Raw genomic sequence first — 16,359 nt, 5'->3', positions numbered from 1 at the left:
CTTTGTAATCAGTAGACTGATAAGACGTACCTGCTACGATCCCAATCATTTTGAGCTCTTGAAATTTTGATTTGAGTCATGTTTATATATATGAAGTTATAAAATTATTCAGTCAAGCATCAGCGATGAAGGGATTCGGGCGAAAAGTTTTCGTGCTAATCGTTGTTTTGATCGGTAGCACGAAAACGTTTGCGCAGTCGGGATTGGTAGGAAACATCGAAGACTCGAATCCCAACGAGGATGCAGATTTGACGACGGTGAGAGTACTGCAAAAAGACTGAGATAACAATCGAAAAATTTTATAATCAAAAAGTCACTCGGGACCGAAGTTTCACCTCGTGGAAGAGCAAAAAGATTGTCAAGTTTTGTCAGGAAAGATGTTAATTGATTGCGGAACTGAGAACTCAAAAAATTCGTGTGTTTTTGACAGAGGGAATTGATTAAAAAGTACGGATATCACGGCGAATCCCATTTCGTTACTACCGACGATGGATACATCCTCGAAATGCACAGAATTACGGGCCCCAATGACAACGCGAAGGCTGAAGGAAAACAGCCCATTTTAATGGTACACGCATTTCTGAGCAGTTCAACCGACTGGATAATAACCGGCCCACAACGAGCACTTGGTACGTCACGCTAAAATAATAGTATGAAATATTTCAACGTTTATGAAGCAGAAAAATCGGGACGGAGAGGGGTGTACGGGGACAGGTTTACGAAAAGACGCTTTCGTCAAGTTTTCTCGGCTTTGCTCTGCTCAAAAACTCAGTTCCTTTTGAACGAAACTCATTATCGTGGAACAGAGATATTCAGTATTGCGGAATGACGAGTTTTAATTTTGATTCGAGCGTAAAATTTTTAGTTACGCGAAGATCCAGGGTTTTCATCAAGATCGATGAGAATACGATTTTTTTTAAGTTCTCTGCTTTCGCGCGATCTCTCTTCAACGCAAACAGAAGATTATAAACCAGGAGGAATATTAATACGAATTTTCTCAAAATGGAGCACGATTTTTCAAATTTTCATTTCTTTTTCTGTTCAGCTTATCTTTTAGCTGACGCAGGATACGACGTGTGGATGGCCAATTTACGAGGCAACAGTTTCTCACGTCACCATGTGAAATACTCTTCTCTGAATAAGGAATTTTGGCAATTCTCGTACAGATCATTTTTCATTTACTTCTTTCTCTCCGGATTGGGCCGAAGATACTACGAATTGTTTAAAAATGATTCCCCTTTTCCAGATGGCACGAGAATGGAGTGAGCGATTTACCAGCAACGATCGATTACGTTTTAGAGAACACGGGGAGAGAAGAGCTCATCTACTTGGGTTATAGTATGGGCACATCTGCATTTTGGGTAATGGCTATCGAGCGACCAGAGTATCAGGAAAAGATCAAAGCGATGTTCGCACTCGCTCCCGTAGCTTATGTAGCTCATGCTAGAAGTATTTTTTACCAATTTTTCTCGACGTTCAGCAACAGTATCGAGGTTGGCCTTGAGATTTCATTTCTTCTCTCTCTCTCTCTCTCCTCCACGTCTTTCGTCTTTGCAAAAAGGCATTTTTTGCTGCAGAAACTTTCGTTTCTTCTGGGACGTTATCAATTTGATCCTTCGAGCGATGTTTTGAAGGCAATAGCAGCTTTAGCCTGTCACGACGACGCCTGGACTCAACCCCTCTGCACGAACATCATGTTCCTCATCGGTGGTTTTGGTTCTGACCACCTAAACACGACGATGTTGCCGGTCATTCTCGCCCATGCTCCAGCGGGCGGAGCGGTCAAACAATTCGTTCATTACCTCCAGCTCGTCAGGGACCGTGAGTTTTCAAATCTTTTCTTAAGCGATGATGCAAAATGCATTTGGTGTCCTGATGAAGTAGATTCCTGACGATGTTGAAGTATCCTTGAAGAAGATAATGAATCGCGTCAGTTTTAAATAGAAACGAAGATTTTTTAAATTTATTGAATCAAAATTTTCGATTTTACTCCAAAAAACAATGATTTTCAGGGTAATTTTTTTTTTCAACAAACCCGCAAGTTAATACTAGACGAAAACGTTTGGCCAAAATGCATAGATTTTTATGCAAACTTTTTTTTCGGCCACCATGAATTTGAACGACCTCACTTGATCAGTTTTTACGTCTGTACAGAGGAGTTCCAGCAGTACGATCACGGTTTTTGGGGAAATTGGAAAAAATACAAGCAGTTACGTCCCCCGAGGTACGATCTTTCAAAAGTGAAGGTACCAGTTTACCTGCATTACTCGACCAACGACTGGATGGCTGACCCAACGGACGTTGACCATCTGTACCGAGAGCTTGGCAATCCAGTTGGCAAATTCTTAGTACCGCATGGAAGTTTTGGTCACCTCGACTTCGCCTGGGCAAAAGATGCCAAAGAATTGCTTTACGATGAACTTATAAGTTACATAAACAAATACAAAAACTGATGGGCACCCTGCGCGGTTTGCCTTTGTTGCGAACGACACTTTTTGTATGCAATGGACTAAAAAGTTTGTTTTACGGACTCCCAAAAATATACATACGTTCCCCCTCATGCATACGTCATCGCAGTCTCTTGTAACTTCTTTTCGTATCCTTCTCTTGACCGACAGCGAAGAGTGTGCAATAGGAGTGCAGGTTTTCCCAACTCCCAATTCACTGCACTGGCTCGCTAATCAGGCGACAGTTTTTTCGAGCTGCTGATGAACGGAATAGCTGGAACACAGTAAAAATATAGCAAGTTTGTGTCGACAGAGTTTCACACAGAATAAGCGATGGGAAAAGCTCCTAAAGACTCTCGTGGGCCTAGGCAAGAACAAGAGAAAAATAAATCGCAATTGTATCCAAACTTCCCGGCTTGCAGAGAATTCATCTTGTTGTAAATATATTTCTGGATCCAAACAACCACTGTAATATCGGAACAAGACGTTAATTCAATCGTAGAATGTTCGAACTGCATATTTGGATAACCTTTGAATCGAGCGAATGATAATTTGGTTATTTTGTTATTGTGAATTGTCAATTTGAAATATCTCCGACGATTCGTGGGAATCTTTTTCGTATGTTTATCTTTCGAATTTGACGTGTAGTTGAAAGCGTGATTTATTAATTTTCACTGTGTATCAGAGTAGTTAATTCCAAGTGTTCATTATCATTAGAATCGTTAGTAGATTGCAGGTTTTGAGCGATCTATACACGAAGAATTATTAACGGGGGTTGAGAAATCTCGAAGATCCGGAAAGATAAGACTATTTTTTTCTATCAGACCAGTGAAATAGCGAGAAGCCTCGAGAACTTCGGATAATCGATGAAGAATTTTTATTCCTGCTACGTCACAATGAAATTCTTGCCAGAGAAAAATCGTATCGATTATCTACGTTTGAGATTAGATCGAATGATTATCGAACGTTTGTTTAATCGCAGTACTATAATTTTACGTCGAAATAAATGTCCGTAATTCCGCACTCGATATATTGATATCGGGTATTTTTTTGTTGCGTGGATAACTTATCGCGAAGCGAGTTGTATAATGTAATTTAATTTAGATTGAGTGCCATGTCCAGGCAGAACAGGCCCCCTCCAGCGAACCGATGGATTACGACAATCGAGTTTATCGAGTTTCAATTGGACCTATCGATTTGGATCCCATTTATGCTCTTTCCCAACTAGGTGTTTGATGGAACTAAGCGATAGTGCAGAAGCACTCAAATTTTATTTGTTTGGAGCCGCAAGCAACTAATTCTATTCATGATCCAGTTCCAAAGCTGCACACTTTGAGTGCAGACCAAATTGATGCTCCAGCGCAAAAAAAAAGATAAGGAAAATTGGTTTTCTCTCCATAACCGATTGGAAGCCATAGACTCTTCCAGCCGTGAAGAATCACGTCCGCTCATTTCTTCAGAGTCGCCATTCTCAGAGTTTCACTGTGGACAGCAAATTTTTATTAATGGGACAAAATTGTTAAATGAATTGAATTTTTTTCAAACTTTGTTTGTACTTACCGGTTCGTTGCGTATGAACTCTGCGATCGCAACTCTCTGGTTCATTAGGTGTGACCGCATCTTCTTCCGGAGAGTTGCATCTGGCGTTCCACAGTACCGGGATGTTATTGAGGCTACAATGGCGGGCTCGATCGGATGGTCGGGGTCTTGGAAAATTTCCCAGAACTCCAGACAGATGAGATTCAGATTCATTGCTTTTAATTTTTGTTCGGATTCATACGAGTGTTCCACCGTAATGTTTGGATTTGCTCTTAAACCTGAAAGATAAAAAACAAATGTATCTTATTCAGGCTTGACGCAACCCTGAGAGAAGTCAATAAAACATTTTCAACGGTAAGTATTTTATTTTCAGTTCCCCCAATATTCAAACTTTCTGATTATTTTTAAGATCAACGCAGCCCTCTGGAGAGGATTCAACAAAGCAGTTTCATTGGTAAATACTTTATTTTCAATTCCCTCAATATTTAGAGAATACGATATGAAATACATATGCGAATATAGACATGTTTTAAAATAGAGAAACATATAAATGATTTGGATAAAAAATAATTGGACATGGAGATATTTGAGAACATACTTATTTATGATTGCAGTTTACTTATTAGTATCAATATACTTACGCTCAATGTTCTTCATATTTTCGACAGCGTGGTGCATGAGGAATCGCTGGATACTGAGATATTTTTGTTTTTTGGTCCCATCATGCCAAATTGAAGAAACAATGGGCTTCACGATTTCCAGACTCAATAATCTTTTTGGCTCATCATATGATGCTTTTTTATATTCGTCGTAGCACACCTGATTAACTTTCCAAAGCAATACCGTGTATTTGGGATTAAAAGCAGCACAATGGAGTTGCCGCCGGAAGGAATTTCTTCCGGTTTCGGATGAGCTGAAAAATGAAATGACCTCAAGTGATGCCGATCGGCAAAATCAAGCTTGGGCACATTCATAAATGCCGACCGCCTGGAGGTTGATAGACACGCGGCAGCAACGGCAGCGTATTAATAAAAAGAAAAGGAATGAGGCAAGATGCACAGCGTCTTTTATTGTGCATAATGCGTAAATTTATGTACGAACCTCCGAGTTTTTTCGGACATTGTGAATTTGATACGAAATGAAATGATTATACAAAAAAAGTCTAAAACAACGGACGAGAACATGTAACACGAACAGAAAATCACGAAACGCAAAAATGCGGTTATTAATTTCTGTTTACATTTCGTTCTATCGTTCTTCACACCACACACGTGATGATTGAAACAGGAACATGAACATTACGTTTTGGCGCGACCGTTTCGGCGCAGGGACGTTGATTTTTATTAGTTTATTCATGGAAGGAAATACTTTCGGAAAGCAAGTTCTCGTGATGTTAAGCCTGTTACGTAACGCGAGTTACAATACCGTAATTAAAAAATTTCAATTTATTTTAGAATTGTAAGTAAAATTAAAAATGGCTAACAATAATAAATGCGAGGGAAAAGGGAAAACATGGAATACAGCACGACAGCACCGCGGCACCGGCTCTGACTGGCACCGCAGGACTCAAAAAGGCAGCAAGCAGAGCAGGGAAGAGGGAAAATCAAAACGGATCCTTTTTCTATTGAGTTTAATTTTGCAATACCACATGTCACATGTCCCTTAAACCACATTGTTTTCTTCTTTTCATCTACACAAAAGAATTAATTTTCAATTTTTATACTACCTGCCAAGTCGAAAATAAATACATTTTTCCGTGCGTGCTTTACTTCGTTCGACAATGACTGTCAAATTATATATCCGTGAAAAATGAATTGACCGCGTGCTCCTGTTATCTTCCTAGTCTTGTTTCACTTGTCAACTCGCTTGACGCGTGCCAGTTAACACGGATATACATAAATCTCGATAACAGATATAGATTTAAAATGATCTTATACAGCTCTAGCGACGCCACAAATTTCGATCGTGATCCATTGTGAGGAATATGAGGCTCCATTGTTCAAGATTCTGCACAACATTATCTGTAATATTTGGATATAATGGGAAGATCAAATAATCATCCATCATTTACGATACTCCATTTGACTGCTCGATCTGAATCCCACATCAATTATTGCGGGTCAGTACACTTTTTTCATCACGATTCTATGAAGGAACTCCATCCATTCCAAACCAACGATGGACATTATGAGGCTAAATACTTATCACAAGATATAATCATGATGGTTTTAATGTATTTCAGTGCTCCTGTTACACTAAGAAAAAAATATTTCTTTAACCAACAAATTTTATTTTCTTTTGTTTTTGAAAATTTCATGCTTCAACAAAAATAATGTCATGCGAGCAACGTATTAGCAACAGCAAATCAAATATAATAAAAAGAAACTTGAACTTTCATACAACTATAAATTTTCAGTTGCTTGAAATACATTGTACGGTTTGAGGGGCACTATATAATTATAGTTGAATGTACTGAGCTATTTTACAGAGTTCTCCGGAGGGACATCAACTGTCAAAAGGGGATAAAACTGACGGTTCAAACTTTGAACAAGTTTTGACGCAGAATTAGTCGGCAAACATATGAAACTTTTACAAATTGTATTTCGATGAGAAGATTGTCTGAGTACAATGACTTCTGAATGATCATTTGATTTCTCATCACGGTCATGACCATGACGGGATGTTGGACGAATATGCTCTTTTGAACTGTGAAAGTTCAAGTAAAATGAACAACTATTAGGTTTGATTGAATCTTCTTTCAATTTTTATAATATTTTAATTTTGTAATATTTTGACATAAAATTTAATGATTGTATGATTTTAATGAATACTCAGCGAGGAAAACAAAACATATTCTTTGAAAAATAATGGCTACGATCAAAGTTTCAGATTTTGGCGGTCAAGATATAAAATTTCAGGTTATTTTTGAGACTCCACAGATCGATCGATGCAGAAAATTTGCAGGATATTTTATACTATAAGAATAACACTTTGAAAACCTCGAAAGGGACAGTGAATAACAATACGTTTTCTGATAACAAAATCATTGGCTGATAGTAGACCAATGAAATGTTTTCACCAGAAAAAAAAAATTACGATTTTAAGACACAACGAGCCCCCGCGGAATAAAAAAAAAAACACGACAATATCTTCCGGGCGAATCGTGCAAACTTATCGATCAACCGAGGGACGCTGCTGAGGCTTCAATTATCAAGATCGAAGGAATCAGATTGTAAGATCGATTTGTTGGAAGTACGTGTGTTTTTGTATATAAATAAATAAGCAAGAGTAACGAAATCGGTCAGTCGAGTTTTCAGCCATCGTTATGCTAGATCCAAAATACTTTGCATTCGCCGTTTTCGGCTTCTTCGTCGTCGAGGCCGCTGTCATCTCACGCTCAGATGTTCTCGAATACAATGAAGATGCCGATCTCTCGACCGTGAGTATAAATAATGTGGCATCTAACAATCGCTCTTGTCAACTTTCACATTTCAGTCTGATGAAAAAAATTGTTTTTTTTTTTTTTATTGATCGACCCATGAATCGATTATTTGATACTTTCAACAACGAATCAGCAAATCAAGCAAACAGACGAAAGAAAGCCCCGAGTGAAACTCGGGACCAAAATGGCAAGCAAATTGAGCCCAAAATGAGACTTTTCTTTACTCGCGATTGCGACTATGGACGTGCGCAGAAAAAAATCCCATTTATAATGGATATTAATAATATCCATCAATATTTCATAAAATGGAATACTTCACGATGAACCGTGAAAAATGTAAAAACGTAGAAATATTTGTCAGTAGTACAAAAACCGAGGATGAAAAAAATTTGCAAAGTTCTTACAACCCAAAAAAGTGAAAGTAAATAAACATTTTGCAGAGACAACTGATACAGAAATACGGATACAACCCTGAGATGCATTATGCGACAACTGACGACGGATACATCTTGGAGCTTCATAGAATCACTGGGCCTAACAACAATGCCAAAGCTGAGGGCAAGCCAGTCGTATTTTTGATGCACGGATTGCTCAGTAGTTCCGCCGATTGGGTTATAACCGGGCCACACCGTGCGTTAGGTAAACAGTTTGTGCATGATGGGATTCAGTCGAAATATCGATGAGCTGACGTAAAACTGATGCGTTTTTTCCCCCGTTAGCTTACCTCTTAGCTGATGAAGGTTACGACGTCTGGTTGGGCAATACTCGAGGCAACACTTTTTCCCGAAAGCATAAGAAATACTCAACACTCGATACGGAATTTTGGCAATTCTCGTAAGTGACTCGGGTTTCGATTTGATTAGAGTTGATCGATGAAAAATTCATTTTTATTCGCCTCTCTGGAAATAGCAATTCAACTTATTGGATACCCCAAAACTTTGGAGTCCTAAGAAATGTTCACAGAATAAAACGAAACTTTTATCCGAGATCTTCGAATGGGAAACTGGTTTAAAATCCAATTCACCAATTCTTTCAACAATTTCATCAAAGAATAATTATAAAAAACTTACAAATAAAGGAGAAACAATATTTTTGTCAAAACAGATGGCACGAAATGGGATGCCACGATATTCCAGCAATGATCGACTACATTCTGAAGGAAGCGGACCAAGAGCAGCTCATTTACGTGGGTCACAGCCAGGGTACGACTGGTTTCTTTGTAATGGCATCGGAGCATCCGGAATATCAAAATAAAATAAAAGCGATGTTCGCACTTGCTCCCGTCGCTTATATGACCCACATGACGAGTCCTTTCTACCAAGTAATTGCGAGATTCGCGAACAATATTGAGGTAACGTTGACGATGAGTCACGAACCGTCTGTCAAAAAAGTCGATTTCTGCCCACCCAATTACAATCTCGACTATTCTTCTGACTCCTCAGCTTCTGATGAGGCTTCTCGGATTCAACGAGTTCCAACCGACGCCAGAAGTGGTCAACGAAGTGATGAAGCTGGTTTGCGACGAGAAGGCTTGGACTCAGCCGGTTTGCATGAACGTAATTTTCCTCATTGCTGGTTTCGGTTCGGACCAACTGAACAAGACGATGCTGCCAGCGATATTGGGACACGTTCCTGCGGGCTCGTCCGTCAAGCAGGTCGTCCATTATGGCCAACTGATAAAGGCTCGTAAGTCCGCAGTTTTTCTCATCATTTCTCACTCCCTCACAGCCAAAACATCAAGAAGAATATTAATGTTCATTCGACATTGTCGCAGAAAAATTCCAACAGTACGATCATGGCTGGTTTGGAAACTGGAGGAAATACAAACGCCTCACACCACCGCACTACGATCTTTCGAAGATCAAGGTACCAATATCCCTCCATTATTCGTCCAACGACATGTTCGTTAATCCAAAGGATGTTGACCGATTGCACAAGGAACTTGGCAATCCTGTTGGCAAATTCCGAGTGCCACACGAAAAGTTTTGCCATCTCGATTTCTTGTGGGCAACCGATGGCAGGCAGCTGATTTACGATAAGCTTGTCGGCTTGATGCACAATTATCGAAACTGAAGCGCGAGAGCTGCAAAGGAGAATTTGTGACATCATTTATTCGTCGTTTCTAGTGAAAATACTTCGCTTCTTTGTACATATTTTGTCCACAGCTTTTTACGTAGTTCATATTTGCCAAGTGAAGATTCGCTGCCTCGCCCGTGGCGTCGATCCTATCGACTAATCTAATGAAAAGATAAAATAATGTGATGCCAAGTACCGTTATCCGAATGCCCAAGATAACAGGAAAAACCTCCGTCCGTAAAAATAAGGAAACATCGAAACACTTTCTAGAATTTCGGTCTCCCATTCACTTCCATTATCCACGAAGGGCAAATCCAGCAGGAAGGCTAAACCTGTACGAATGAATCATCATTTTGTGACACACCGTGACTGATAAATGCTCGAATGTAGGTTTGTTCATGAGTATATAACTGTATTGCATGAGCTTACACAAGTCAATAAACGAATCGTCGTTAATGCTCCAAGTTTCATGTGCGATCCCACTGAATATCCAAAAGGTTTTCAAATTTTTATGTCAAGACGCAATTCCACATGAAAAATAATCAATTTACGACAGTTGAAAAAATATCGTAAATAAATTGGGTTAAAAAATCGCCGGTTGAAAGAGCGGCTTGGAAATGAAGCGATCGTTTGTTTTCGAAGGAAATTGCGCTCCTTGTTTTCGTCTAATGACGCATATGTTATGTCCCTATATGCAATCGGATAGTTATCAGTTTGTTTCCGGTTTGTTGAGTTTAGTGGATACGAAGAATCGGATATGAGTCAGTTTCGTCCATGCGCAAAGATACACGGTGTTCGGAACGTTGCGAGTTACTTTTCCGAGAACATGGAAGGCATGAAAAAACGTTGGAAATGGAAGTCCAGCTGTTCATATGAGAAATCTGCAATTCCCCGAAGATCACTCCACCGCTGGCGTGATGCAGCTTCTCGTGAAAGATGAAAAGGAAAGTGTGAAATTCGTAGGAGAAAACCCATTTTCTCGTGCGCTTTGAGAAATTATTTCCAAACATCGAACTTTTTTGTAAAAAAGTTTTTTCAATCGTAGAAAATTGCTGTTGCTCGGAGCAGATTGGTCGTAATTGCGGCGACGAAATGAGTGTCGACTTTTCGTACACTTTGTACATCGATGCTGAGTTTGTGCACGAATCCGCGTGTGTGGGTTGTGGCTCCATTATATATATACACGAGCGATGGAAATTCTGTAAGTATAGAGAAAAAGTATTTATCTGCAAGAGGTCGGTTCATCGGTCAGATCATGGCTAAAAGGTCTGGGTTAGCAGCAGCTCGCCAGACTCCCGTGACGAGTATCACGGAGAGTTATCATCAGTTTGAGAGTAGTGACAAATCATCCCGCGGCTCGAGCGTGTTGAGTAATTATATTTACGGTGAATATTCACCGAGTGTGAATTCGCGAAGGAAATTTACGGCCCGATACCCACGCCCCTTAATCGTGATTATGAGTTTTAGCGCTATCGCTGTCCTCGCGACACTCGCTCTTTTCGTCAAGGACAGTTTGAGCTCGGAGGCGATTAATTATGTAACCGAATACTTCGAAAAGCCTGAGACTAATAAGGTAAATTTAAGGGTTTTCGATCATTCGTTCGCTTCTTTTAAATTGTTTTGCGCTCAAGATCAGATGCGATAATTTTATAATCCAGTTCCAGCTTAATGTACTGCCGGAATATGAGGTCGAATTGCACGAGTGCCCGGCTACATTGTCGGCCTCTACGGATCCTGCACTCGATCGTGACAACGCGGATCCCTCGATCGGTGCAACCATGTATCGGATCCCTGGAGGACCAAAGTCGCCGAAGACTCCAGGAAAACGAGTATCTTTCATCGAACATGGAATACTGTGCGATTCTCAACCGTGCACCGTGAACAAACTGAAAATTGCAATCGGTGTGAAAACATAACTTCAGCTCGACGGTACCGTTCGGACTCGCAGAATATTGAAGAAAATCATTTTCGTTTTCAGTGTATTTACTCGTGGATCAAGGCTACGATGTGTGGCTCGGATTGAGCAATTCGAGCATGATGGAAGATTTGATAATGTATGATTACTAATCAAACTAAACGCGAGAATCGTTTATTATTGAAATCCACTTATTTTGCACTGCAAAATTATTTTTTACTTCAACTCCGTTGAAGAGACTCGACATCTGGCAATGAGATCAATAAACGAAATCTCGGGCTCAGGGTCAAGATTCTATACGGAATGGGCACGATATTCGGTTGAAATAAAATAGGATAATGGTCCATCAGTTTTTATAAATCTCAGGGATTTCGGTTTCCGATTAATATTCATTGTTTGTACTGGCAAAAAGTGAAAATAACTTGAAACTATTTTTCAAGGAGTCGGACAGCGGAACGAGAACGTTTGGAGCGAGTGGCTCACTGCATTTTCGTGGCTACTAATCAGACAGAATTACTGGTGATGGGTAATCTTAATGGCACCGTCCAGTTTTTTGCGATCTCCACACCGATCGCCAAGTGGGAGCAAGTACGTAAATGATCGATACGATCGTAGCTTTGGCACGATATTCATTCTCTAAATTTTCCTAGTCGAAGGTATCGAAATGGCTGGAGTATATACCAGGCGTGAAAACTGTCAAGAAATTGTATTACAAGGGAAAGAATTATCTGACACGTGAGTCCAGAAGCAACAATGGAAAAACAAAATAACAGAAAATGTTTATAAACAAATCTTTACTGTCTCGACTCGTAGGTAGTTACGAGAAAATAGTCGAGAGCATCGATCTTCTCGGTAAAAGGGTCGACCTCATCATCGATGATCCTTCAGTCAGAAATTTGAAGGTTCGTACATTCGGTCTTTGTTCGCGTGACCAATTGCTTGTCCAACGCATCACAAGAGCTTCGATCCGAAAAGAATATAAATGTTAGCATCTTCGAATTGAGATAAAGCTCGAAAGTCTCGAGTTATTTGTATAATGAAAAAAAAATAAAAACAATCAGAAGCCATTATTCAGTTAAAAATAACTTGCAGAACACGGTTCTCCGAGCTTGGGGCATTATTGTGACGATGGTGGCGCCAACTCTGAGCCTCAATGATTTTTCAAAGATGATCAATCATCCTGACGTTTATCTTGATGCGGTTGGTAGAACAAAACAATATTTCGATACCGATAAATTGCTGAGAAAAATACGCGATCGATGTTCAAACAATGCTGTCTTAACTTATGTGCAGTTACAATTGATCACGAAATATGGATACACGGCTGAATTACACCACGTTCGGACGGAAGATGGATATTTGCTGTCAGTGCATCGAATTACCGGAGGCAAAAGGTATCCACCGGGAAGAGGAAAACCGGTGGTTTTCTTGCAGCACGGAATACTGTCGAGTTCGGCAGTTTGGATCCTCATGGGACCCTCGAAATCTCTCGGTACGTTAGACTTCATATTTTTTTTCAACTCGTAAGCAACGAAATTTCATTTATGAAAAAAGCCTTTTCCTCGCATCACACTCCCCTCAAATGAACGTCGGACAGATGAAAAGTCATGAGAGAAAACTCATCGCGACAATAATCGGTTTCAGCATATTTTCTCGCGGACGAAGGGTACGATGTTTGGATGGGAAACTCACGAGGAAATACCTATTCTCGTGGGCACTTGAATCTCTCGAGCAGTGATAGTAAATTCTGGGATTTCTCATTTCACGAAATGGGATATTACGATCTACCGGCTACCGTAGATTACATAGTAGCCAATACCGGTCAAGAGAAGATCAATTATATCGGTCATTCGCAAGGCACCACATCGTTTTTCGTGATGCTATCTGAAAAGCCCCAGTACAACGACAAGATCAATAGGTTTATCGCCTACGCGCCGATTGTTTATGCTAACAACGTTCGCAGCCCAATAGTGGATTTCTTCTCCAAGATTTCATCGCCGTTATACGTACGAAACAATCAATCAAATCTGTCACAACACTCATTTTTTTCTGCTCAAAACACAAGCTGGGAATGAATAATTTTTTAAGTGGCTTTCATCTGATTCATCGTAAAAAAAACGAGTCTCGCAATCACAGATTTCTGAAAACGTTTTTCGAACGATAAAACCATTGGAGTTACAAAAGATTTTATACACTTTTTCAGCGGACCTTGCAGTTTCTGAACGTTCATGATTTCTTACCGACTAATGCACTCCTCACCAAAATTGGGAGAGACGTTTGCGAGAAGCGAACCCTCTATCAGGTCGTATGCAGTAATGCCCTTTTCATGGTCACTGGTTACGACTCGGCCCAGATTAACAAGGTCAAAAAAAAGTTTGTTTGATCAGGTTTTTATAAATTTATGTCCCTTGATCCGTGAATAACGACACTTTTTTCTGCGTTCGCGTAGACCATCGTGCCGATAATCATGGGACATTTGCCAGCAGGCAGTTCAGTGAAGCAATTTGTTCACTTCGCCCAGGAGTTTACTTCGAGTACGTAAAAATTCGAATTATTCTGTCACTGAGCGATTTCGTATCGGACAATTGAATAACAATATTTTCAGAAAAATTTCGTCAGTTCGATTACTACGAAGAGGAGAAGAATCTGGCCAAATACGGAGCGGTCGAACCTCCAGGATATAAAATTGAGAATGTCAAAGTTCCGGGGATGATTTTTTACGCCAAGAACGATTGGCTCGCTGACTCGAGGGTGAGAGATTTTCCAGATACTTTCGTTCAACAGATTCCCACTCGTTAATGTTTCTATTATTGTAATCGATTTGCTTCCTGAAACAGGACGTTGAGAAACTCGGAAACGAATTGAAGAATGCTGAGTTGCACGAAGTGCCAATGGAGCTTTTCAATCACATCGATTTCATGTTCGCCATGGATGCACCGTTGCTCATTTATCATCCGACGATCGACTATCTTCGAAGAGAATTGACTAATGAAATACGATGATCCTCCACGATGTTCATTCCTGTAATAATAAGACGGAATCTTATTTATCATGTGAAAATCGTATTAATGGAGCGGAATTTAAAATACGGATGCACTGCAAATTAACAAATTGAAATCAGAGAATAATCTCGCAACCTTGTTAATGATATGCAAATGAAAATCTTAACATTGATTCATTCATTCCTATGTCAAATGGTATGGAAGTGTCATGGGAGTGAACAAAAAACCATGCAAGAGATCGCATGGTTTTATAGCATAAACCATGCAATTTTCTAGATTTAAAATAGTTTCTCGCCCCTGGAACTAATTTTTAGAAGCAGTAAATCTACTGGCTTCAGTACTTTCACAGCATTCATGCTGTTTTCTCATAGTATAACGTAACAAGCTTCTTAACAGTCTGAAATTCCTGGAGCTCTCGCCGTATGCGAGGAGTAACTTGCCGACTCGTAGAAATTGTAAATTGGATAAGATCTGTGTGGAAAATGGAAATTCAATCAAACCGTCCTTATCATGAGGCCATCAAAAAGTCGTCGACTTTGCCGACTACGCGCGAGGAAATCGATTGGAGTGGTTGCTGTCGCAGTCGAAAATCCCACGGACTGGTCCATTACCCAGCAGGCAACTCTTTTTCTCGAGACCAACATTGTTTCGTGAAATTTTGCTGTCCCCACTAAAAATAGCTCGTGTCTTCGTTTCAGGCTGAAATCAGATGAGAAGCAAATAATTATTCCTACTATTAAACGTCATTGAAAAAATATACACAAAACAGCTGCTCACAAGAAAGTCCATTCCATATCTGAAAACTCTCATTCGATCAACCAGTCGCTCGTGATGCAGAATAAATCGCCTACTCAAGCGATCATCCAAAGCCCCATGAAAAGCGATTTGATTTGTTCCTCCAAAAAGGCAATTAAAAAATTACAAGAGAAAAATAAATCAACAAAACCATAATTTTATATAAAAAAAATGTATTCCTGAAGGGTTTGCCACATGAGAAACAAAAAATGTTTGTACTTTTTGAGAGTTTAATCAGGAACTGTGAAGAGAGCGAGTCAATTCGGCGACAGAGCTTGTCACTCTTTTTTTGGTACAACGTGCTGCTGCGCCGTTAGCGCACTACGAAAGTATGGTCACGATTAGACAATTGTCGAAAGAATGGCAATGTCTAATCATTTTTTTTTTTTTAATATTTTCCATATACGCTCGAGAACTGCATCTCTGTTAAACATCGCGCCAGCGATCGCGCAGCACTCCGGGCGAAGCGACGAGGAGTGTCGATTTTCCGCGCAGGGCGCACGAGTTCACGCACTTCGACCTACTCATCGATTTCCGATACTTCTCATGATACGAGATCTGTGCAGAAGGCCCATTAGGCAAAGAAGATTCCGAGACGTCGGCTAGGCGCAGAATTAGAGAGCGAAGATTCAAAGACGTCGGTTAGAAGCAATAGTAGAGGTTTTTCTTGTACGTCGGTTAGACAAATTTTTTTGTATTATTACGAGCGTGTCGATTAGACGCATGGTTACGTAAATATTGTATCGGAATTCTGCGGCGAAGTGAGCGCGTAACGAAGCGAATTCGTATTGTAAAGTCTGGCGTACTCTACACGCTACCGAAGTAAATCCGAGGGAGAATTTTATACCAAGCGAGCGTTATCTTTTCGCCTGGAATCCCGGTTCCCCCTAGCTGTATTTTACCGACTGGTCCGAAGTAGAGCGGTTCCCGTCGTTTGGACAGCGAAAAAGTTTGGAAGCTTTAAATAAATAAAATTTTAACTAACCAGTGTGATTTTGTATGCATTTTGTATTGTACGATATACCGGGTCACCTGCTACTTCTCCTCCGAGCGCGTGCAAACGCAAATTTAGAAAACGCGTTCTAAGTCGCTTATAACTTACCCCTCCCTCACAATCGAGCTAGCCTATATTAAGCGGTGAGA

At 40.1% G+C, this 16,359-nt stretch overlaps 3 protein-coding genes across 3 annotated transcripts; 2 read left to right on the top strand and 1 right to left on the bottom strand.

Moving 5' to 3' along the window:
- Positions 1–31: 31 nt before the first annotated feature.
- LOC122407215 (uncharacterized) lies at positions 32–10,649 on the top strand. Its single transcript, XM_043413272.1, has 13 exons — positions 32–257; positions 431–629; positions 1,046–1,160; positions 1,247–1,493; positions 1,578–1,821; positions 2,155–2,447; positions 7,282–7,425; positions 7,869–8,067; positions 8,148–8,262; positions 8,533–8,779; positions 8,871–9,114; positions 9,203–9,890; positions 10,243–10,649. The coding sequence occupies exons 1-12, from the start codon at positions 126–128 to the stop codon at positions 9,499–9,501; spliced, it is 2,478 nt and encodes an 825-aa protein (XP_043269207.1). The 5' UTR covers positions 32–125; the 3' UTR covers positions 9,502–9,890; positions 10,243–10,649.
- Positions 3,534–5,518, bottom strand: LOC122406071 (uncharacterized). The gene is made up of 4 exons (XM_043411276.1): positions 5,088–5,518; positions 4,628–4,899; positions 4,008–4,264; positions 3,534–3,929 (listed from the first exon to the last, which is right to left on the bottom strand). Exons 1-4 carry the CDS (start codon positions 5,168–5,170, stop codon positions 3,927–3,929), a joined length of 615 nt encoding a protein of 204 aa, XP_043267211.1. The 5' UTR covers positions 5,171–5,518; the 3' UTR covers positions 3,534–3,926.
- A 95-nt stretch (positions 10,650–10,744) lies between the features above and the next one.
- LOC122406069 (lipase 3-like) lies at positions 10,745–14,593 on the top strand. Its single transcript, XM_043411272.1, has 13 exons — positions 10,745–11,077; positions 11,163–11,406; positions 11,483–11,558; positions 11,860–12,007; positions 12,070–12,154; positions 12,233–12,321; positions 12,512–12,619; positions 12,713–12,911; positions 13,064–13,425; positions 13,623–13,781; positions 13,869–13,953; positions 14,025–14,170; positions 14,257–14,593. The coding sequence occupies exons 1-13, from the start codon at positions 10,760–10,762 to the stop codon at positions 14,419–14,421; spliced, it is 2,184 nt and encodes a 727-aa protein (XP_043267207.1). The 5' UTR covers positions 10,745–10,759; the 3' UTR covers positions 14,422–14,593.
- Positions 14,594–16,359: the final 1,766 nt, after the last annotated feature.

This window comes from Venturia canescens, chromosome 2 (assembly GCF_019457755.1).
Source record: "Venturia canescens isolate UGA chromosome 2, ASM1945775v1, whole genome shotgun sequence".
Lineage (NCBI taxonomy): Eukaryota > Metazoa > Arthropoda > Insecta > Hymenoptera > Ichneumonidae > Venturia > Venturia canescens.
Note: the sequence above shows the minus strand (reverse complement) of the source record. Positions and strands in the feature narration are given on the sequence as shown.